The sequence below is a fragment of the Lynx canadensis genome, chromosome B4, assembly GCF_007474595.2.
Source record: "Lynx canadensis isolate LIC74 chromosome B4, mLynCan4.pri.v2, whole genome shotgun sequence".
NCBI classification, from domain to species: domain Eukaryota; kingdom Metazoa; phylum Chordata; class Mammalia; order Carnivora; family Felidae; genus Lynx; species Lynx canadensis.
In genome coordinates, this window is record NC_044309.1 from 36,559,497 (window position 1) to 36,585,259 (window position 25,763).

The following is a 25,763-nucleotide window of genomic DNA, read 5'->3' on the forward strand; positions in this document are numbered from 1 at the left end:
TGCTACACCTTCTCCATCAGTACCTGATCTTTTACCTTGCACTTTTATGTTATGGAAATGGCTTCTTTCCTTAAACCTCATGAACCAACCTCTGTTGGTTCAAACTTTTCTTCTGCAGCTTCCTCACCTCTTTCACCCTTCACAGAACTGAAGAGACTTAGAGCCTTGTGCTGGATTAGGCTTTGGCTTAAGTGAACATTGTAGCTGGTTTTATCTTCTATCCAGACCACTAATACTTTCTCCATATGAGCAATAAGGTTGTTTCACTTTCTTATCATTCATGTGTTCACTAGAGTAGAACCTTTCGTTTCCTTCAAGAACTTTTCCTCTGCATTCACAATTTGGCTGTTTGGTGCAAGAGGTCTGGCTTTCAATCTATCTCAGCTTTGGACATGCCTTTCTCACTAAGCTTAATCATTTCTAGCTTTTGATTTAAAGTAAGAGATATGAGCCTCTTTTCACTTGAACACTCAGAGACCACTGCAGGATTATTATTTGGCCTAATTTCAGTATCGTTGTGTCTCAGGGACTAGGGAGGCCCAAGGAGAGGGAGAGAGACAGGGGAACAGCAGGTCAGTGGAATAGGCAGAATGCACACATTTGTCAAGTTTGCCATCTTATATGTGCACAGTTTGTGGCACCCCAAAACATTCAGTAGTAATATCAAAGACCACTGATCACAGATCACCAGAACATAATGAAAAGTTTAAAATATTGGGAGAATTACTAAAATGTGACACAGAGACACGAATTGAGCAAATGCTATTGGAAAAACAGTGCCAAAAGACCTGCTTGATGCAGGGGTGCCATAAACCCTCAATTTGTAAAAAATACAGTTTCTGCAAAACACAATAAAGTGAAGCAATAAAATGAGGTATGCCTGTAAACTATTTCAATTGCATTATCTGAAAATTCACCTTTAACATTATAATAAATCTTCCTAGAAAGATCAGGATGTAGTCCCTTAAGAATAACTAAAGAAGCACCTGGGTGGCCCCGTCGGTTGAGCATCCAGCTCTTGATTTTGGCTCAGGTCCTGATCTCACAGTTTGTGGGATCAAGCCCCACATCAGGCTCCATGCTGACAGCACAGAGTGATTCTCTCTCCCTTTCTCTCTGCCCCTCCCCCCCTCAAAACAAATAAACTTAAAAAAAAAAGAATAATAACTGAAATACTAGGCATACACATGCGACTAACCTGCAAACGAAATGTGTTACCTCTGACATTAGTTTGGGGAGGGGAAGATGGATAATGAAAGGGAGCCAGTGGAAAGGAGTGTATTTCTAGCATCACTGGTGCTTCACACAAGACCAAATCACCTTCATCAATCAACTCAAGCTCCACACATCACACAGACAGCCTCTAACTCTACAAAGCCGTCGTAAGGCCCCCAAGACACATTATCCATTTTCTCCTCTAACTCCAACACAAACACATGGGCAGCTCTTGACCAAATCAGCACCCTCACTACCAAATCATGTCCCATAAAAGCTTCTCCCCAAAAGGGACCAAACTGTAACTGAAAGTCACGAAGAAGGCACTCACTGCCCAGATAAGAGACGTGTCAGGCTACTCGCTGAAATCAGGACAGAAAAGTAGTATCTGATACGCTCAACTAATTCTAGCACCAACTCAATCAGACTGAGACTGGGTTTATTTGAGAACAGTCCTTCCAACAAGGTTTCTTATTCCTACAATGTATAATAACTAAGTAAATAAATTCCTTTTCATCTTACCACTCTGTACTTGCCCAGCTCTGGGTCTCCCCATCATTAATCAGCCAATTCCACTAACCTATTGAAATCCCCTGTTGCTTGCTAAATTTCCCAAATCCTCACTTTTTCTTTTTCAAAAGTTGTCTCCCTACCCCAAGTAAAACCTGGCTTTCCAAAAGGATGTAATTTCCCTGAACTCTCTCCAATGAGGGTCACTAATCCCCCAGTACCAGAAAGGAGCAGGGGAGAAAGTATAGGCAACCTCCCAGTTCCTCAATGCTGCTCCCTTTATTTTACAGCTCATACTCCTTTTCACTCTACCCCCTCCTCACTACTTCCCCATCCCTCTTGGCCATTTGAAAAACGTCTTTGGCACCTGGCTCACAATCAATCTTCCCTTCAAATGCCACTCCTGCCATCATCCCAGGATTTCAATGTCTGAATTTCAATGACCTCAACCACCAGTCCACTTCAGCTATCCAGTCGACAGGACTACCCTCTGGATCCTATCATCACCCAGGCCTACTGCAGGCTTCTCCCCAGGCCTAGTGCACCATCATCCTCTATTTGCCATCCTCTATTTGCCTCAACCTCACAGAGATCTTCACCTCACTAATGGTCACATTTTCTCCCAACCTGTCAGTACAGTCTGAATTCTCTTCCTTTCTATCCACACTACATTCTTGGACTGATCATGCAAACTCCTCTCTCACCATCATCCTCAATTCATGTGCATTCCAATAATTCTGCCATTATCTACCCAGCAAAACTGTAACCTATAGCAGTACAGTAATTCTTCCCTGTTCCTCCACTGCGAAAGGAAAAAGAAAAAAAATTAGAGGAGGAGGAAGCAGAAGGGGAAGTGGAGAAGGAGAAGATGGAAGGAGGGAAGAAAGCAAGAGAAGGAAGGTGAAGGCAAAGATAGGAGGAAGAGGAGGAAGAAAAGGCAGAAGAGAGAAAAAAGAAAACTACATCACCTTGAAGATAGTTGGGCTCTTTTACTGTCTATCAATCATCTTCTTTTCCCATTTCCCCCCAAGACTATTCTAGATCTTCATAATTCTCTCAGGATCATGCCACACTCTCAGCAACTCAACTATTTCAGCTGTGATTTCAGGATAGCATCCACCTGACCCAACTGGGCCACCATTATCTCAGGCTTTCTTAACAGAATGGCCGAAAGTTAACACAACTTAAAATAGCTCCACTGCCTGTTAATTATTACACTTCCCCATTCTATCAAAAGGCAAGTAAAAGAATTTTGGAAACATAGGTATATTCATGTGTTTTATTCTTACGTTTCAACAGGGCTCAGGAAATAAAACATACAAATAGATTTGTGGGAAATAAGAACATACAATTGAACCTTTCTAAAGACTCTTTACAAGATTATGTTCAAGACTACTAATTGCTTAACTACAAAGAACCCAGAATTCCACTAATTCAGAATTTGTTTGGTAAATCTTTCCCCACTGGAAATAAAAATACACACAAATAAACAAAATTTTAGAATGAAATCATTTAAATTCAGAGAGAAATTCTTATAACCGTACTTAAGAAGCATCTCTCTACATAAAACTATATACTAATAACTAAATATTCTTGTCATACCAACAACTATTGAATAAAGGCCCACAAAACAAAAACAGTGTCAAACTTTTTAGGGAATAGGAAGAAGCTAAGATTTAGGGAATATGAAGAAGCTAGGACTTACCTATAAGTCTTTCAGCTTTTGTAAGAAAGAGTATGTTGTTTAAAAAAAAAAGAATATGTTTTTCATAAAAATAATAACAGGAGCTGCAGCTAACAGTTTACTATATGCCAAGTAGTATTCAAAGTGTTTTACTTGCTATAACTAATTTAAACCTCAAAACAACCTATGGGATACATACTATTACTATCGCCTTCTAGCCATAAAGAAATTGAGGCATAGAGAGGTTAGGAATTACTTGCTCTATTGTCATACAATTGATTCAAGTAAAGCCAAATTTTGAATCCAAGGAATTTAAGAAGACAAGTCTTAATCAACCTAACATAAAGCCTAAAAATTTCTACCTATTCATTAACTTAAAGCAGAGGTTTACAAAGCATGGTCCGTGTTCTATGTTCCGGATCCCCCCAGACCTTTTCAAGAAGTCTACATAGTCAAAACTATTTTCATAATAATACCATGATTTGATTTGCCCTCTCCACTATGTTACCATTTGCACTTCAGGTATAAAAGCAATGGTAGGAAAAAACTGCTTGTGTCTTAGGACAACAGGCAATAGCACCAAACCACGCTAGCAGTGACTGCACTCTTCAGTATCGGGTACTCACAGAAAAAAAAAAAAAATTTATTAAAAAAAGCTTTTTTTTTTTTTTTTTTTTTTTTTTTAAGTAAGCTCTAGGCCAAATGTAGGGCTTAAACTCATGACCTCGAGGTATCTCACGACCTCGAGGTATCTCACGACCTTGAGGTCAAGAGTCGCATGCTCGACCAATTGAGCTAGCCAGGAGCCTCAAGAAATAAAAATTTTAAAAGACTACTTCCTTTGGGGGATGCCTGGGTGGCTCAATCAGTTAAGTGTCCAACTCTTGATCTCAGCTCAGGTCTTGATCTCAGGGTCATGAGTTCAAGCTCCACATTGCACTCCATGCTGGGTGTGGAGCCTACTTAAAAATTTTTTAAAAAAGACTGCTTCCTTTGAGAATGTCCTTAATGAAGCAGTAAAAATTATTACTTTTAATTAATCTCAAACCTTAGGAACACATCTTTTTAATATTCTGTGTGATGAAATGGGAAGGAGCTAGGCATTTCTGCACATTGAAGTATGATAGTAGTTCCTTAGAATAGCACTTGTGTGCCTCTTTGAATTGCAAGCTGAATTAGGTAGTTTTTTCATGGAACATCATTTTTACATGAAAGAACAATTGACAAACTATGGTTACTGAGTTAATATTAGGCAGACATTTTCTAAAAATAAATGAATGAGCTTGTCATTTTAAAAGAATAAAAGGGTCCTGAGATCAAAAGGCTTAAACACAGCCGATTTAAAGGAATTCTGGACAACTTTTTGGTCCCATCTGACTTATGATCTATAACTAAAAGGGAATAAAACCAAAGTTCTTTCAAAGTGTCTTTTCATTGTCTTACTATTTCTTCTTAAATCTACAAAATAAGCAAAATATTGTTACATACCACTTTCTAAAACTCACACATGAAAGTATGTAATCACTTCAAAGTGTAAACTGACTCATAAGCTTCTTTGGAGACTCTTACTTACCTTCATTTCAATAACAGTTTGCAGAGCTTTTGTTTTGGCAGAATCAGGAGCATTCTCAAATCTCCGATGCATCTCCTATACAAGAGAAGCAAAAGAGAGTAAGTGTCTCCTTTTCACTCTTATTTTTGCTCATGGGGAGGGTAGGGAAGGACAGGGAAGAGGGAATAATTGAGTAAAACAGATGATAACCCCAGTCCCATGTGACACTTTGATCCCTGTCTACCAGACCTTTCCCAGCAGATCAGAGAGGCTAGGGAGGTATGTGGGTCAAATACACAGGCACGAAGAGTCCCCATCTCGAACACCTAGTTATTTAAATTTAGTCACAGAGATGACATTAGAACAACAGATGAAAACTACACCACAACCCCAGATTGGTGTATCAATCCTCCACATGACTCTAAGATATACAAATCAGAACTCCAAACAATCCAAAAGGAAGATTAGAAATAGTCTTTTTTCAAAGGAGAAATAAAGGTAGTCACAATCAGTCTGCATCGCACAAAGCTGCTTTTAGTAGCTTTTAGCATTTGTGTTAACCACATCCTTTCCATAACATACACACCAGAGTAACAACCTGGCTACCTATGATGAAAATCTCTCTCCAATAGGGCAACAACTGGGAAGAAAAAAGAAGATAAGGCTGTTGCACAAGTTTCCTAAGTAGTTCATATTTAAATTTATAAAATGTCATAAAAACATAGCTATTCTTTTTAATCTAAATTTTAGTGAGTTCAGAATCAGGAAGAAAGGAACTGATGGTAGTAATATCACATTCATGGCCTTCAAGGGTTACAGCAAAGTTATTGGACCACCTCAGGCTATTTCCTGTCAGATTTTGTGAATGTCTCTGAGTTAATCAGTCAACATTTTCAAAATACTCTGGAACAACTTCTAGTGACCCAAGAATACACAGATGAATACTTTCCATCTGAACCATACTTAACCATAACAAAAGGAATGTATAATACTTTAATTACACCTTTCACCTAATTTATTCATTCTTGCCTGACCAGAAAGAATGGTTTGAGAAAAAGAAAACAGAACTGCACACTTCACTGAGTTACCTCTTTCTGAAAGACCGACAGAAAGAACTGATAAAAGTTCTAAATTATAAAGTTTAAACACCAGTTTAAACACCAGTATCTTCTTAACATCCACATTCACACCAGCTGGCTGCTGAAAGTATAGTGCAAACCACTATTAATACATACCACCCTTTCTGACCATGCTTTCTGCTACTTTTCTCCCTAACTCCAGCCTTAAATATTCAACAAGGTATTCCATCCACATGTGTGACAAACACCTCAAACTCTCCAGGCCCAAGAGTAAACTCTTGGAGGTGCTCCAAAAGCTGTTCCATCCTTCCACATACTCAAGTGAAAAACCTGAGTCTTCTTAATGCCTTCCTTTCTCCTTCAAGTCAGTCAATCAGGAAATCCATTTAACTCTACCTTCAAAACATATCTGAAATGCAAGCACTCCTTGTCATTTCCACTATGACCATTTGGAGCGAGCCACTAACAAAAATATATCTTCTAATCCAACGACAAGCTCCTAATTAGGCCCCCCTCTCTTTATCTTTCTCCCCTACATTCTATTCTCAACAGAGCATCCAGAGTCACTTTTTTTTTTTTTTAACGTTTATTTATTTTTGAGACAGAGAGAGACAGAGCATGAACGGGGGAGGGTCAGAGAGAGGGAGACACAGAATCTGAAACAGGCTCCAGGCTCTGAGCTGTAAGCACAGAGCCCGACGTGGGGCTCGAACTCACGAACTGTGAGATCGTGACCTGAGCCGAAGTCAGACGCTTAACCGACTGAGCCACCCAAGCGCCCCCAGAGTGACCTTTTTAAATATAAATTTAATTTTGACAAAATTAATTTTGTCCTCTACTCAAAACTGTCACAGCTCTCTGTCTGACTCACAGCAGAGTCAAAGTCCCCTCACAGTGGCCTACAAAACCTTATCTCTTACCACTCTTCCCTCAGTCACCATGCTTCAGCCACACAGGACTCCTTGCTGTTTCTCAAATATGCTAGTCATTGTCCTGTTCCTTAGGACCTTTACACCAGATGTTCCCACTGCCTAAACTCTCTTTCCTGAGCTCATAGAGAGGACTTTGTGTCCTTCAAGTCTTGACTCAAATGCCTCTTCTGTATTAGTAGGTTTATGAGTTGTGATAATCATATTGTAGTTATACAAGAAAATGTCCCTATGTTTTAGAGATGCGTACTACAGTGTACAGAGGTAAATTACATCGTGTCAGGAATTTTTTTTTAATCTTTGGTAAAAAAAAAAGAAGAAAAAGCAAAAATAGGACACATGAAGCAAGTGTGGCAAAATTTTGGTAACTGGTATATCTGAGCGATAAGCATATGGAGATTCATTATGCCATTCTCATTACTTTTGTGTAAGCTTGAAATTTTTCATTATAAAATTAATGTTTAATGTTAGTGTAATGTACCTTATTTGAAAACTTAAAATGGACAAAAAAGAACCCATATGTCCTTTTCCCTCTACTTTACTCAACTTTTTCTTGTCCCATAGCATGTACCCTCTAACGTATGTTATGTGCCTCTATAAGAACATAGAGGGCCAGGGTCTTTGTTTCATTCACTGTTGAATCCAAAGTGCCTAGGACAATAGCTGGTACATCAGTAAGTGCTTAAGAGATATTTAAAGAATGAATGATGAATGAATGAATAATGAATGGATACCAAACTTTCAAGAATTAACTAAAGAGGGAATCTTCTCATGTGCTGAATTATGTACACCTCCTCTTACTTCTACACAGCCCTCCTCTAACACTTAGTACACTCTATTTGGAATAATCTTCTTCTCTAACATACCAGCCTGTACACTCCTTCAGGGCAAAATTGCCTTTTGTATTCCAGACACTGTCTGACATGTAAGCAATCATTAAAAATGATTTCTCCCCCACATCCATTCCTCTTTGGCTAGATGAAGGAAAGACTGAATAAATGAATAAATTATCAGCTAGTATTCATCCTCATCCCTCTATTGGAGCACTCTCTAAAGTATCAAAAAAGGATCTTATTTCTAAATCTAAGAGCTGCTGTCCATCCACATCTTTTCTGAACTCCATGTAGTAGCTGACTTTTTTTTATTTTTTTTTTTTAACATTTATTCATTTTTGAGAGAGAGACACAGCATGAACGGGGGAAGGTCAGAGAGAGAGGGAGACACAGAATCCGAAACAGGCTCCAGGCTCTGAGCTGTCAGCACAGAGCCCGACGCGGGGCTGGAACTCACAGACCGCGAGATCATGACCTGAGCCGAAGTCAGATGTCCAACCGACTGAGCCACCCAGGTGCCCCAGTAGCTGACTTTTTTAAATTAAAACAGAGAGAGTTAAGGGAGAACATCTTTAAGATTTCTAACTGCCTTCCATTAATGAATTATCCTAGCTCTAAATGCTTATTCTCTGCCCTTTCTCCTATCCTAAGCACAGACATTTTCTAAGTTCCATCTTTGGAACTCTTCTCAATTCTATTGCCCCAATCCAGGGACTCCACTAGCCCACAGAGAAACTTGAAATGAATTAGACAATAGCAACCCCTCTGGGGTAGATGCAACCTCACCATGAAGCACTGATTGAGTTTTAGGCCACATCTGCTCCATCAGCAGGAAGCTTTTGTTTGGTTGAACAATGTGCACACCAATCATACAAGGAAGCCCTTCCCCAGTTCCACAGATTCGACTACAGTTGATCTCTGAACAACAAGGGTTTGAACTGTAATGATCCACTTATTTTTTTAATAAATACAGTAAAATACTGCAAATGTGTTTTCTCTTAGGATTTTTTAATGACATTTTCCTTTCTCTAGCTCATTTATTATAAGAATACAGTAAATAACATATAACACACAGAACATGTGTAAATCACCCACTTATGTTATCAGTAAGACTTACAGTCAGTAGTAGGTTATTAGTAGTTAAGTTTTGGGGGAGTCAGACATTCTACACAGATTTTCAACTACACAGGGGTCAGCTCCCAACCTCCTCATTATTCAAAAGTCAACTGTATTACCTTTCCATGGATGCGCTGGAAAATATATTTTTCTAGTCTTGTAGTGGACACCTATCACTTTTTCTTGCCATGGTATCTAATCTCCCTTCTACATTTGGGGATTCTACATTTTAAGCCAAGAGTCCTCCTTCTGCAAAAGAAGTTAAAAATGCCACCTACTTTTTTCCCCAGCCTTTCCTGCAGTTAAAGCCCAGACACAAGACCTAATCTCCCCAATGAGACACATATATCACTTACTTTGAATCAGAATCTTGTAACAGAAGCAGGGACATGAATAGAGACAACTCTGTCAATGAGTGGCAGAGGCAACAGCCACCTCAAGTTCCCAGTCTCAGGAATGGCAGATATTCCAAGGGTAGGGAGCAGTGTCAGTGGTGTCAGCCAAACAACCTACCGTGTTTGTGTCCTGCACCAGGAGCACCACTGTCTAAACCAAACCAATAAAGGAACATGATGGATTTGAGGCTATTTTTTGGCTATATAACTTCTGAACCCAGACTCTTCAGCGCTCCTAGAGATTATGGAACCATCATCTCTAGCCTGGATTACAGCAACAGTCTCCCAAAGTTGATCTCCTTAGTAACACAATGGAAGACTGTTACTTTAATTATTTTAATTAATTCTTTCTCGACCTCCCCAAACAATTCATCCATATCACTAATGAATTCCAGGGTGCCAAATCTAGTGGACCCCTTTCTGTCCTCATCTTCCTAGAACTCTCAGAGGCATTCAAAGCAGTGGGGCCACTCCCTCCTATATACACATTTTCTCTTGACTACTATGACACCACACTCTCCTATTTTTCTTTTTCTCCAAGGGCTCCTCTATTTCTCTTACAGGTTCCTCCTTCAAAATTAGACCCCTAAATACTATAGTGATCAGGTGACCAGTCCCTAAACTCTCTCCTCTTTTCCATTGAAACTCTCTAATCTTCTACACTGCTTAAAATTCAATTGAAATGCTAGTGAATTCCCAGGCCTGTCCTCTGCTCTGATTTCAAGACTCCTTTATCCAACTGTCCATTTGACATCTCTATTTAGAGGTCTAGTAGATAATTTAACTTTTATTATCTGTAACAAAACTTAATTTTACCTTCCTTAATCTAGCTCTTCATCTGATGAGTGTGACGAGAGGTAAGTCTTCTCCATCTCACTAAACATCACTACCCTCCAGTAGCTCAAGCCAAACACCAGTGTCTCCTTTCATTCTTCCCAGATGTTCAAAATTCAGTAGCAGGAAGTGATTGCTCCATCTTCAAAATATTTCTTGAATTATTCCACTGTACTCCATTTCCAGCTCAGTTTAACCCCACATTGCTACAACAGCTGTTCATTTCCTTCCATTTCCTCTGTCCACTCTCAAGAGAGCACCAGAGTAGTCTTGATAAAGCATCAACAAACCATGGGAGTTTGGTCTGCTTTGAATCTTTCAACAAGTTTCCCATTCAGTTCTCATTCTCTACAAAATCAACATGATCTGACCAAAATGAATAGAAGACTGGCCCTCCTGTTGTACTCGTTTTAAACTATTTTAAAATTAGATAAAATGCATGAAATAACTGTTTTCAGACACTGGAAAAAGGCACACTGATCTATGATCCTTGAAAGAATAGAAACAAATGTGATGGCCCAAACCAGCTCTTCAGAATATGATGCAAGGAGAGAAAGCCAAACAGAAAAGAGCAGTCATACAGAGCTCAGAAGACAGATCAATGGATAAGACTCCTAAAGACAGTGAAAATGTGCAGAGCAGAGTATCACAGAGAAGGAAGCTAACCATAAAAGCAGCAGTATCTAATTTGACAGGGGTCCCCTTGAGTATTTGGCCAAATACTAAGTGTGTACCCACAGGGCAAGACTCCACAACATCAAACAACAACTACTAAGGATAGAACAACTACCCAGAGAGCTATGAATTGAGCAACTACCTGAACTCACATGAGGCTAAGGAAATTTTAGTTCCAAAGGGCCAAAATAAAGAAAACATCAGAGGCATTTAACAGAGACACCAGAAAGTCCAACTCTTAGAAGTCGCAATCATCTGATGAGTGTGATGAGAGGTAAGTCTTCTCCATCTCACTAAACAGCACAGCTCTCCCAGTAGCTCAAGCCAAACACCAGTCTCTCCTTTCATTCTTCCCAGATCTTCAAAATTCTCTATATAGAAATTAAGGCCTCTATAGGAAAGGCTATCTAGATCAGCTCTAACAGAATTTGAAAGCAAGTCCTATAAAGATCAAGTTAATCCACAACACTTCATTTAAGGAAGACAGTAAAATCCAGAACACACTAATGCAGGACAAAATCTCAACACGTTAGTTTAAGCCATAATAATTTCTCACCTACACTAAAACAACAAATCCACCGGCTTCCTATGAGCCTCGAGTTTGTACACATTTAACCTATTCTCCACACTGTAAATAAGATGACCAACTGGACACACAGCAGATATTTAGTAATATTTATTCAATAAAATGAGTGTACATATAGAAAAATAAAATGAGGGGCGCCTGGGTGGCGCAGTCGGTTAAGCGTCCGACTTCAGCCAGGTCACGATCTCGCGGTCCGTGAGTTCGAGCCCCGCGTCAGGCTCTGGGCTGATGGCTCAGAGCCTGGAGCCTGTTTCCGATTCTGTGTCTCCCTCTCTCTCTGACCCTCTCCTGTTCATGCTCTGTCTCTCTCTGTCCCAAAAATAAAAATAAAAACGTGGAAAGAAAAAAAAAATTTAAAAAAAAAAAAAAAAACAAAAATAAAATGAATCCTACTAATTGTAAATAATCTTCATCGATTAATAAAATCCTATAACCTATACACTTCTCATTTGGTATTTCTATATCTACTTGAAAATATTAAAACTGCATTTCCTTGATACCTCACAATTCAGATACTGAACAAATTAATTTTATCTGACTTCTTTCCTATTACCTAATTCCAAATAAGGTCAATTTCCAAATGTTTTATAAAGTTAAATTATAACAATTTTACTTTAAATCCTAGCAACCACATATGCAAAACATAAAGAAAATAGAAATCCATTTGAACAAAAAATCCTCCTTTGCTAAGGAACTAGGCTGCATTTTAAACCATCCACAGGCATAAAGCTTTCCTATTAAGACATGTGAAAACCTATCATTCGTAACAAATTTCCATTCAGAGGCCTGCACATTAAAACTCATTATGAACACATCTTGCAGTCAGTGAGCTGATAAACTCCCCTTTCCAACTGAGTACATCAAGCCTCTGACTCATGCACTGTTAATAAAGAGACTGGAAATAGAAATGAATGTACTATTCAAATAAATATAAGAACTAGAATATTCTATTTGCTCACTCTATTTCACTCCATTGGCCTGAAATTTCTCATCCAAAAACAATTAAAGTACAGGTAGAATTATCTGGATCTTGTTACACTGTCAACTGTGGTAAACAACAGAAAATATGTTCATTTTCTCTCATTAATTTACCAGATAATAACTAACCTAGAGTTAGAAAACAAGCAAGTTAGGAATAAATCTTCGTATTTTTCTCTCTTTGGCAGTTTCTTTTAAAAAGTCAACTTTTACTTACACGACTGAGAGAAAGAAGTATTTGTCACTGACAAGTAGTACTTATGTCTGAAATTTCTTTTTTCAAGTTTCAGGTTTTAGCCTCCAGCACCCTTGGTTCAAGGTTAGAAGCTCCAGATTACTTGTGAGGCCCCTTTACAGATTCAATCTTCCATACAAGTTCTGGCTTTAGTGTACTCAAAACATAGAGGAGACAGAAATAAAGAAGAAGGGGAGAATAAACAGAAAGAATCCTCACTGTTTTCTGTATCTCTCAGACACCATTGTACTTTAACCCTTTACCACCTCTAGTAATGGCATTATTCTGAGAAAACATCATCTTCTTGTCAAAATAGAAATAGGGCACAAATGACACAAAGAAAAGGGCAGGAATAACCTGAATAAATAAGGTATGCAAATGTCCTCATTTTCCAAAATCACTGCAAAGCAGCAAACTAACTTGGGGCCCCTTTTTCTTTTCAAATTCTTCCTATGCTTTGTCTGTTGTTTCTTTTTTTTCTCTCAATCTCCTCTGCTTATACCTTACAACTGCTAATGATAAAAACAGGCATCCCTCAGATACACTAGTTAGATTCAGAATTCCTATGCTGGAACCTAGTCAAATATTAATACTTTTAACCTCAAACATTTCTGTAAACCCCAACATGATAGAAGTTATACTAACAAGGTTTGTTGACTGAAATATTAAAGAGATAAAAACCAGCATGGATGTATTAATGTTTTAAAACAAATTTATATTTTATTTACCACAATAGCATTTACACTTTTAAAACTGAGAGCACATATAGGTATATAAATAATGTGTTTAGTTGGCCAACAGATAATGTTTGGTAATGCAGATCCGAAAAAGTTCATAGTCAGCTTAGGTGTGTTCTGCCAACAGACTGAGAACCAAAACTGGGTTTTCAAACTATGGTGTCTAACAGAATTACCTGTAAAGCTCTTTAACACTCTGTATGCCCAAACCCCAAGCACAGACCAAGCCAAGTCTTCACTGTAGTTCAATGTTTGTCCACCACATGTCTTCACTATTCTACCAATCAAAGGAAAGGTACTACAGTAAACAATATAAAATCTAACAATAAGTAGTCCCACAACAATGTAATTTAGTATAAAGAAAACACAATGTGGCACAAAAACAGACACACAGACCAATGGAATAGAATAGAAACCCCAGAACTAGACCCACAAACGTATGGCCAACTCATCTTTGACAAAGCAGGAAAGAACATCCAATGGAAAAAAGACAGCCTCTTTAACAAATGGTGCTGGGAGAACTGGACAGCAACATGCAGAAGGTTGAAACTAGACCACTTTCTCACACCATTTACAAAAATAAACTCAAAATGGATAAAGGACCTAAATGTGAGACAGGAAACCATCAAAACCCTAGAGGAGAAAGCAGGAAAAGACCTCTCTGACCTCAGCCTCAATCTCTTACTCGACACATCCCCAAAGGCAAGGGAATTAAAAGCAAAAGTGAATTACTGGGACCTTATGAAGATAAAAAGCTTCTGCACAGCAAAGGAAACAACCAACAAAACTAAAAGGCAACCAACGGAATGGGAAAAGATATTTGCAAATGACATATCGGACAAAGGGCTAGTATCTAAAATCTATAAAGAGCTCACCAAACTCCACACCCGAAAAACAAATAACCCAGTGAAGAAATGGGCAGAAAACATGAAGAGACACTTCTCTAAAGAAGACATCCAGATGGCCAACAGGCACATGAAAAGATGCTCAGCGTCGCTCCTTATCAGGGAAATACAAATCAAAACCACACTCAGGTATCACCTCACGCCAGTCAGAGTGGCCAAAATGAACAAATCAGGAGACTATAGATGCTGGAGAGGATGTGGAGAAACGGGAACCCTCTTGCACTGTTGGTGGGAATGCAAATTGGTGCAGCCGCTCTGGAAAGCAGTGTGGAGGTTCCTCAGAAAATTAAAAATAGACCTACCCTATGACCCAGCAATAGCACTGCTAGGAATTTATCCAAGGGATACAGGAGTACTGATGCATAGGGGCACTTGTACCCCAATGTTCATAGCAGCACTCTCAACAATAGCCAAATTATGGAAAGAGCCTAAATGTCCATCAACTGATGAATGGATAAAGAAATTGTGGTATATATACACAATGGAGTACTATGTGGCAATGAGAAAAAATGAAATATGGCCCTTTGTAGCAACGTGGATGGAACTGGAGAGTGTAATGCTAAGTGAAATAAGCCATACAGAGAAAGACAGATACCATATGGTTTCACTCTTATGTGGATCCTGAGAAACTTAACAGGAACCCATGGGGGAGGGGAAGGAAAAAAAAAAAAAAAAAAGAGGTTAGAGTGGGAGAGAGCCAAAGCATAAGAGACTGTTAAAAACTGAGAACAAACTGAAGGTTGATGGGGAGTGGGAGGGAGGGGAGGGTGGGTGATGGGTATTGAGGAGGGCACCTTTTGGGATGAGCACTGGGTGTTGTATGGAAACCAATTTGTCAATAAATTTCATAAAAAAAAAAACAAAAAAAAACAAAAAAAAACAAACAAAAAAAATAAAAAATAAAATGAGCTAAAAAAAAAAATAAAGAAAACACAATGCTTAATTTAAATTTATTATTTTCTTCTTTGGCTTTTCTTTGATGGGATTATTTATCTGTTATCTACAGAATAATTTTTATAAACAAAATAGAAAACTAATCACAAATGCTACTGGAATGCTATTTTAATGTTACAGTATTTCATCAAATCTAAGATGCCACTGATTATAATATATACTATTGTTTTATGCACTGGAAAGAAAGGGGGGAAATGCCTCCAAATAAATAATTACACAAAGCTTTATCATCCAGAATTTTTATTTTATACTGACTATAAAGTAGAACTTAGAGTTCTCTTTTACTTATTTAACCATATTTTAACTATATGCCATTTTGAACTGTTTTCATAACTTTCCCCATGCCAGCAACTCTGGTGTCAATGCTGGTTCATCACATGGTATTACTGATGACATAGTGAACAATTAAAGTTAACATGAGAAATACCAACAAAGCTCACACCCTCAACTACAGTGGTAACAAACTGAGCAGCTATGACTGAATGCACAGGCAAACAAATCAGCACCACTACTGCCTTGTTGACAGACTGTAAGATACTGCCAAGGATAAAATTTAACTCAATGCCATATTGCTAAAGTAAGAAAAACTGTGAGTCTTAGGATTGATGAAAATACTTTTTCTTTAAAGGTGAACGCGAAATCCAATAAATAACAAAACCTATGGATGTCCTGGTATTGCCAACTCACAATTCTTTTTGACTTCCTTGATCTACTAGTGCAATAATGTGCAAAAGTCATTTCAAGTCACCACTCACCTACCCTAGATTAGAGCTGTTAAGTTATTAGACTTCCTTGTCCACTCTTGACTCTCCCTCCCCTATTTATTTTCAACACAACCAGAGTAAATTGTAAAAAGCAAACCTGATCTTAACATTCCCTTGGTTAAATACTGGAATGGATTTTTCTTGCACTTTGAATATAACTGTTGCATTACTTGCAAGGATCATGAAGGCAAGTGCTTTGTCTCCGAGAGGGCATGTTTTGTTCACTATTTCCCTAGTGCTTTGTACATGCTTAGTGCCAGTAAATATCTGAAGAATGAAAGGAATGGATTTGTCCTTGGATACCTCTTCACCCTGTCATCTGATGCCAGCCTTCACCTTATACAATTTGCTTTTGCCCTCTAGCCTCCTTGTTGCTCCTTCAAAATTCCTTCCCATCAGGCCTTTCGCAACTTTTAACCTTTATTCATGAAACAGTTTTATCCAAATGTTCAGCATGACTTTCTCCTTGTCTTTCCTCAAGTCTCCTTACCTCAGGGGCACCTCCTCATACGAGCTTATCCTATTTACAGAAATCCCCTCCCCCAACAAAATTAGACTCCACCCAATCATGTAGTTTCATCCCATAATTATCAGTTTACTGTCTCCCACTAGATTTTTAAGTTCTAGGAGGGCAGAGACCATGTGGTCTGACATAAAAAAATGTATACCCATGCCCATCCTAGGATCAAATACATATCAAAGGCTCAATAGTTATTTGTTGAATAAATAAAAAAGGAAAAGTGGTGCCTCTAGTCTCTTGTTTTAGAAACAATCTTTATGTATCAGGTTAGCCATACATTAGAAAACTTTACCCCAAATCATCATTTTAACTTTTTGTTAACTATTTTCTAACATACACGAATTTAATTCTTTTTTTTATTTTTTATTTTTAGAAAGAGAGAGAGCATGCATGAGTGGGGGGCAGGCAAAGAGGGAGAAGGAGAGAGGGAGGGAAAGAATCTTAAGCAGTCTCCACACTCAGCATGGAGCCCAAAGTAGGGCTTGATCCCAAGACCCTGGGATCATGACCTGAGCTGAAATCAAGAAACGGACACTCAACCAACTGAGCCACCCAGGCGCCCCCACAAATTTAATTCTTTAAGGTTCTTGCTACGGCAGTGAAAGATTCTTTCCTCTCTCAAAATTATATTAAAAGCTTTTTACTTACATTTTCTTCTAGTTTTTTATTTTTTATAAAGTAGCTCTTTATTTCATCTAGAATTTGATGTAACCATGTAACTGTTTTCCAAATGGATGGCCACTATTTAAAACATCCATCATATACTTAAAACTGTATTATTTCTGGGGTGCCTGGGTGGCTCAGTCAGTTGAGTGTCTGACTCTTGATTTTTGGCTCAGGTTGTGATCCTGGGGTTTTGGAATCGAGCCTGCTTTGGGCTCTGTGCTGAGTGTGGAGCCTGCTTGTGATACTCAGTCTCTCTCCTGCCCTGCTCCCCTGCTCTCTCTCTCTCTCTCTCTAAAACAAAATAAGATTTTTAAAACCATATTATTTCTGGTTTCTATTTTGTTTCATTGATCTAGCTATCCACTGCTGTGCCAGTACATTTTAAGATCACTGGGTTTAAAATACGTGTATCATGGGGCACCTGGGTGGCTCAGTTAGTTGGGCATCTGACTTCGGCTCAGGTCATGATCTCACAGTTCATGGATTCGAGCCCCACATTAGGCTCTGTGCTGACAGCTCAGAGCCTGGAGCCTGCTTCAGATTCTATGTTTCCCTCTCTCTCTGCCCCTCCCCGACTCACTTGCTTTCTCTCACTCTCTCGCTCTCTCTCAAAAATAAACATTAAAAAAAAATTTTTTAATAAAATATAAAGGGGCACCTGGGTGGCTCAGTCAGTTAAGCACCCAATTTCAGCTCAGGTCATGATCTCATGGCTCATGGGATCGAGCCCTGCGTGGGGCTGGGCTGACAGGTGGGAGCCTAGAGCCTGCTTCAGTTTCTGTGTCTCCCTCTCTCTCTGCCCCTCCCCTGCCTGCTCTTGTTCTCTCTCTCTTTCTCTCTCTCTCTCTCAAAAATAAACATTAAAAAATTAAAAAATAAAATAAAATAAAAAATAAAAATAAAATATGTGTATCATGATCTGCTTAAGCAAGTGTTCCTACACTGTTCTTCTGCAAATAAACTACAACATCATTAAGGCATGTTTGAAAATCATTCCCAGTAGGATTACATTAAATTTACAGATCTGGGTAAGGTGACATCTTTATATTGATGTTCCCATCTACACTATAATGAAAATTTAGCCTTTCCCTCTCCATTACCATTACTGATATTATTTATTACATTTCCTTACCTAATTGTACCATGTAACACACCCAGAATAATGTTAAATACTGATGAACCCAACCATCTTTGACCTCTTTCTAAAAAAAAAAAAAAAAAATTTAACGTTTATTCACTTCTGAGAGACAGAGAGAGAGAGAGCATGAGTGGGGAAGGGGCAGGGAGAGAGAGGGAGGCACAGAATCCAAATCAGGCTCCAGGCTCTGAGCTGTCAGCACAGAGCCTGACACGGGGCTCAAACTCACAAACTGCAAGATCATGACCTGAGCAGAAGTTGGACACTTAACTGACTGAACCACCCAGGTGTCCCTGACCTCTTTCTAACTTCAGTGGGCATTTCTAGTATGGCACAGTAAGCCTGATGCTGGCTATTAGTTTGAAATGTGGTTATTATGTACATTTATTATGTTATTATTTACTTAAATCTTATTTAAAAGTATTCAATTCTTATTTTTAGTTTATTTTGTTTCATTTTCAATCAAAATTCTGTAACATTTTATCTAATATATTTCAGACAGCCATCAAATACCACAAGATTCTCTTTTCCTTTTATCTAATACAAATTGTAACTGTGTATGATAAATTAAGCCATTCTGGCATTGCTGGAATAACCTCCTTTTGGTCAGAGTATTATCCTTTTATCATAATGCTGATTCTATCTGCTAATATTTTATTTATAATATGTATAACTAAACTCATAAGTAAAATTAGTTTTGAGTTTAACTTGTTTTCCAAACTTCATCAGATTTGAGAACCCAGTGGTTTCACTGAGGGAAAAAAAAAACTTGAAATGCTATCCTTCTTTCTGTAAGTTCTAGGTTTAAGTTTTTTGGCCTACATTTCAACTTACTCAACTAACATTTCTTGAGTACCCACTGTGTATTTGATAGACACTGGCAAAATAAAGATTTTTTTAAAAACATGTATCTTTGAGGGCGCCTGGCTGGCTCAGTCAGGGGAGCATGCAACTCTTGATCTCCAGGTTGTGGGTTCGAACCCTATGTTGGGTATAAAGATTACTTAAAAATAAAATCTTTAGGGGCACCTGGGTGGCTCAGTTAAGTGTCTGACTTCAGCTCAGGTCATGATCTCACAGTTCATGAGTTCGAGCCCAGGATCAGGCTCTGTGCTGACAGGTTGGAGCCTGGAGCCTGGTTCAGATTCTGTGTCTCCCTCTCTCTATCTGCCCTTCCCCCCATCATGTGCGCTCTCTCTCTCTCTCTCTCTCTCAAAAATAAATAAAAATATTTAAAATATATATAAAATAAATAAAATATTTAAAAAATGTATCTGATGCAAAAAATGAAGCAAACAATGAAGAAACATACATGTGAATATAAATATACTATCATAGGATTGGTTCATCTACATTTAAGTATACAGCTACACAAGGAAAACTTCAAAGAACTAAAATTTGGTCTAAGTCTTGAAGGTAAACAGGAGAAACAGAAAAGAGAACTAGAATTCTAAACATTTGTTTCTGAAACAATCATTTCCATCTGCTCTTAAGTAATTTTAATTTGTAAGACTGTGTTTTCCTGCAAGATGATGCTATGTTACTAACAGCAACTAGAATTGTGTGTTGGTATGATTGATAAGGCCTACCTATATTCCTTCCACACTATGTACGTAAGTGGGACTTGATTTTGTAGAGCTTGTTAGTTGAAAAAATCAGTCTTATATTCATGTTTTTTTCTACCACTTTTTCAAATTCACCACATCTCTGTTCTCTGCCAGAGTAACAATGTAGCTTTTCACACTCCTTAACTGTTCACCATTTATTAACTCCAAAACTCAAAAGTAAATAGGCATAATAAAAAAAGAATGCAATCTAGCCACTTACGACAACATGGATGGACTTAGAGGGTATTATGCTAAGTGAAATAAGTGAAAGAGACAAATACCATATATTTCACTTATATGTGGAATCTAAAACACAAAATAAATTAACAAAAAGCAGAAAGAGTCTATAGAGGACAAACTGCAAGAGGGGAGATGGGTTGAAGGATAGGCAAAATGGGTAAAGAGGAGTGGGAGATACAGAATGAATAAGTCACAGGGATAAAAGGAGAGCACAAGAAATATGGTCACTGGTACTGTTCTAGCATTGTATGGTGACAGATGGTAGCTATACCTGTAGCGAGTACAGCACAATGTACAGAGGTGTCAAATCACTATACTGTACACTTAAAATTAATGTAATGTTCTGTGTCAACTATACTTCAATTTAAAATGCTTTCAAATAAATAAATGGGCATAGGTTGAAACACTCAGAACAGAAGCACTAAAAACATAACATTCAAAATTCATGATGCTGGGAAACATTTCAGGTTGCATGCTGTGTGAGATTATTACAACTTCTCTAACAAAAGTCTATGGCCAGGCTCTAAGTAATCTCATTAAAATATAAAGTCTTTAATGTAAATTGAAACAAACTCAGGATGTGCCTGTAACATACCAGTTGGCTGAAAATTTCCTAAAATATTACAATCTGATAATTTGAAGAGCCTAAAATGTACATAGCTGCTGATTAATCCTAACAACATGTTATATACACCGCTAGGAAGAAAAACTGGTCCAATCACTCTGGAAGATGAGATTATTCAGTTTCAAAAATGTACACACCTTTCAAGCAAATTCATTTCTAGGAATTTATCCTAAAGAAAAAAATTAATGTACAGAGATATATGGTTAAGGATATTCAGCACAGCAGTTTTATACTACTGAAAAATAGTGGTCTAAATTTTCAATATTCAATCAAACGTTATAAATTCATCTGAAATTACAAAACTCTATATATACCTGATAAAAGATGGTCAAATACATTATCAAGAAAACCATGTGACATTACATTATGCATACCTACACTAACACAGAAGCCACAAGCTACACATAGATACTTAAATTTAAATTTGATTAAATTTAATTCCAGATTAGTTATAGTGAAATAAAATTTAAGTCAGTTCCTCAGTCACACTAGCCACAATTCAAGAGCTCCATAACCATATGTGACTAGTGGCTACCATAATGAACAAAGCAGATACAGAACATTTCCATCATCACAGAAACTTCTATTAGACAATACTAATGTACAGTATTCTATCTTTTTTAAGAGAAAGAAATACAGAAGGGTGGCGAGCTGGGTGGCTCAGTCAGTAAAGCATCCGAGTCTTGATTTGGGCTCAGGTCATGATCTCACGGTTGTGAGATCAAGCCCTGCATCAGGCTCTGTGCTGGCAGCAAGAGGTCTGTTTGGGGTTCTCTCTCTCTCTCTGCCCCTCTCTCACAATAAATAAATAAATAATTTTTTTAATGCAGAAGGAATGTATGTATACATAATAAAAATGACTGGAAACGTATGCATAACAGTTATCAGTAGGTAATGATACCTGGGATTTTAAGTTTTTGCTAATTTTACTACAATAAGCTACCATGAATTTACTATGTAATAAAATCATGTTTTTAAAAAACACTGAATTTCTTCTTTATCAAAAATAAAATGTACTCACTGTAAATATTTCATATTCCTTACAAAAGGAAAAGTTATAGAACTACAAATATAGAAGTATCCTTTTACAGTTGCTATTTTGCTGCTTTGGGAATATTCCATGCTTTTAATTCCTTTCCTCATACTTCATTCAGACTGACAGTAACACAATTCTGTGATTTTTTTTCCCTATCCAAATGGGAAAGTTACGTGAAGTCTCTGGCCACATATAGAGAATTACAGCTGTCAATTTTTTTTAATTCAAAGGAAGATGTATTTTTCATTTATGTTTTCTTAAAATGAATCATTACCTAGAAAAGTAAAAGATTATCAACAGTCACAGTGGCCAGCTTAAGTCTGAGTTTCCTCTATAAAAAATAACTGACAGTGTGCTCTATATCATTCTTTCTCACTGTGCCTCCATGGCAGCAAATGATTTTTATTACATATCTTTTAGAGCAAGGCAAGTTTCTATGGCAACCACAGAGCAAACATCCATTACTACTACCAAGGACTATACAAGCACATCTAAACTGAGGTAAACACTTTTTCTCTTAATAATATTCTGAAATTAAACAATAATTAGGTAATCTGATTCTGTTTTTGCTGTGTGTGTCTCTATGAACAAATCAAGCGATGAGTAACAAACTAAGAAAATTCTGTGTCCCTCTAGCAATAAAATGTGTCTACAGAAGCCAGATTGGGGGCGGGGGGCAGAAAGATCCAGAAATTTATCAAGCCAGTATACATACTAGTCAATGCCATCTCATACAAGAGAGCAAATCAGAAATCAGTGAAGCACTTAAATATCAAAGAAGAAATTCCCTTCGGGCTAACTCAATGGAGTACGTAATTTTATCTAAGCCAAGACGCTGACTAATGCCGGGTGGGAGAGACAATCAGTAAGTCAAGACAACTGAAAAAGCACTCACCTCTCTCAACATACTGTTCTCTTTTTCCTTCTGCTCCAAAAGGCTTTCTAGGTGGTGGACGTGCATCTCTGCCTCTGCCAGTCGTCTTGTTCTCTCATGATCTTCTTCAGTAGCCTTAGCAGAAAGTCCTTTGCTCTGCAACATCTCCAGAAGTTTCTTGATGGATTCATCCCGAGCATTTAGGGTTTGCTTCTGAGTCTCAATACGCAACTCCATTTCCTCCAAAGTCTTTCGAAGAAGAAACAGCTCTTTGGCCTGCCGCTCATGCTCAGCATGTAACCTCTGAAAGTTCTCCTCTGTCAGCTCTGCCACGAAAGGTTCACCAGTCCTACTGCTACTATCTTGCTGAAACAGCTGGTTCAGGTCCCTCTGGATCCGCAATTCATCCTGGAGAGCCTGGATTGTCATTTGCATGTGCTAGAACCAAGACAAAACAGAAAACCCCAAGTCAGCTTCCCTCCTCAAGAAGAAAAAATAAAGCAGACTGGGAAAGTCAGAAAGTAGCTACCAGGGCTCTCAGAACTTGAATTTAACAAATTAGAATTCATGTTATTTTACACTGTCTTAAAATATGATTGAGATAATCTATAAAATGTCAATAATTTAACCTGTATTACTCCCGAAAGGAAACAAGAAAAGTATGGCAGAACTTCACTTTGCATAAGCCATGACAAAATAAAGGCATTGTTCAAAATTAACAGAAATATTCACAGAACTAAAAGGGAGGGGAGGAGAAAGGGGAAATCTACAGGAATACAAACATATCATACAAAAGTTTCACCAAATAATACAAAGGATATCAAAACACAAAATGACTTAAGTAAGTTTACACATTAAATAATACTAACATTTAATGAGTAGCATCTACATGCCACACACTTTTTATGTGTTGATTCATTTAATCTTCATGACATGTGTACTATTAATTTTTTTTACTACTTTTTTACTATTATTATTATTATTATTATTCTTACCGATGATGACACTAGTCTTGGAGATTTTTCGCTGTTTTTTTTTTAATATTTTTTAATGTTTATTTATTTTTGAGAGAGAGAAAGAGTGCAAGTGGGGGAGGATCAGACAGAGAGGGAGACAACAGAATCAGACGCAGGCTCCAGGCTCTGAGTTGTCAGCACAGTGCCCAACACGGGGCTTAGACTCACGAGATGTGAGATCATGACCTGAGCCGAAGTCAGACACCCAACCGACTGAGCCACCCAGGCGCCCACTACTGTTTATTTTTGAGAGAGAGAGAGAATGAGAGAGCGTGCAAGCCAGCAGGGGAGGGGCAGATAGAGAGAAGGAGACACAGAATCTACAAACTCCTATCTCCAAACTGTCAGCACAGAGCCTGATATGGGGCTCAAACTTAAGAACTGCGAGATCATGACCTGAGCCAAAGTCTGTCAGGTCTTTTTAAATCTAGAGATTTAAGTAACTTGCCCAAGATCACACAGTAAATGATGGACCTGTCATTGAAATCAAAGGAATTTTCCCAGCCCACAGAAACTAGTACTACCTGAAGAAAATAACATAGCTTGAAGCTTTCATAAGGGGAGGAGAAGGAGTGCCTGGGTGGCTCAGTTGGTTAAGCTCTGACTCTATCTCTGCTCAGGTCTTGATCTCACAGTTTGTGAGTTCAAGCCTAGTGTCAGGCTCAGCACTGACAGCACAGAGCCTGCTTGGGATTCTCTCTCTCTGCCCCTCCCCTGCTCACACTCTTCCACCCCCCCCCCCCCCCCCCCCCCCCCCCCCGCCCCGTCAAAATAAATAATTTTTTTTAAAAACTTTAAAAAAAAACCAGGGGGATGGGGAAATACCTCACCATGTGAGCTTTCCATACAGGGAAGGATAATAATATAGGTGAGTAATTAAACAAAGATGTTAATGCAGTTAAATTACAAAATGTTTGAGACAGCATATCTTTAGCCTGTACACCTAATGAAGGTATATGAACCTTTAATCTGAATGGAAAATTTCCAGCACGTTAGACAAAGAATCTAAAAGTATTCACAAGATTCATATTTTTAGAAATGAAGAAACAACAACAACAAAAATCACTCTTTGTATTAAAGGTTTAAAGACTGGCAGTATGCCATAGTGGAAAGAACACTAACCCCCAATCAGAAGACATGACTTTTAGTTCCAGCTCTCACACTAACTGCTATGCAATTTTGGATACAATGCCACTTTCTGCATTTCAGATTCCTCATATTTAAAATAAGGATTTATATACCTGCACAATTTTTTCACAGAGATTTTAATAATATCATGGAAATCTTTGCAGATTATAAAACATACATTGCTGAAAAATTCTGGCAGACTACAAAATAGCAGCATAGTAAATATCTCAAATAAATGATCTGGCAAGGATACAAAGATGTATGTACAAAGATACTTATTCTTATTTATAATAGTGACAAAATTAGAAACAACCTAAATAGATATTAATAGGTGATGAGTTACAGTAAATGAGAAATGTCCACATAATTTAATACTATACATCCATAAAAAATAACAATGTAGGGGCACCTGGATGGCTCAGTGGGTTAAGTATCCAACTTTGGCTCAGGTCACGATCTCACAGCTCGTGGTTCAAGCCCTGCATCAGGCTCTGTGCTGATAGCTCAGAGCCTGGAGCCTGCTTCTGATTCTGTATCTCCCTCTCTCCCTGCCCCTCTCCTGCTCATGCTCTGTCTCTCAAAAATAAATAAACGTTAAAAAAAATAATAACAACAATGTAGATTGGTATTTAGTGATTTAAACCTATCATCACAATATACTGTTTTAAGTGTAAAAAAGCAGACCACACAAGACTAAGTATAGGATGATCTCAATCTAATTTTTAAAAGTGTATATACATCTAGAGTAAAGTCTAAAAGGATACAAGCAATTAATTACCAATGACTATCTCTGGGTATGAATAGCTTTTACATTTTTTCTTCATACTTTTTTGTACTAGCTAACCATGTAATCCTTTTGTAATTAAAAAAACAACAACAACAAAAACCACCTTTTTACCTAAAAATAAGAGAAACAGATTTCAGAGATAATT

General features: G+C 37.9%; 1 protein-coding gene across 11 annotated transcripts in view; it reads right to left on the reverse strand.

Moving 5' to 3' along the window:
* ERC1 (ELKS/RAB6-interacting/CAST family member 1) overlaps positions 1-25,763 on the reverse strand; it is a 517,187-nt gene that overhangs the window by 396,966 nt on the left and 94,458 nt on the right. For all 11 annotated transcript variants that reach the window (XM_032593893.1, XM_030321381.2, XM_030321379.2 and 8 more), the window contains exons 3-4: positions 22,709-23,125; positions 4,983-5,057 (exon numbers count right to left, since the gene is read on the reverse strand). In XM_032593893.1, coding sequence (XP_032449784.1) covers positions 4,983-5,057; positions 22,709-23,125 — 492 coding nt within the window. The remainder of the gene's footprint in view (positions 1-4,982; positions 5,058-22,708; positions 23,126-25,763) is intronic.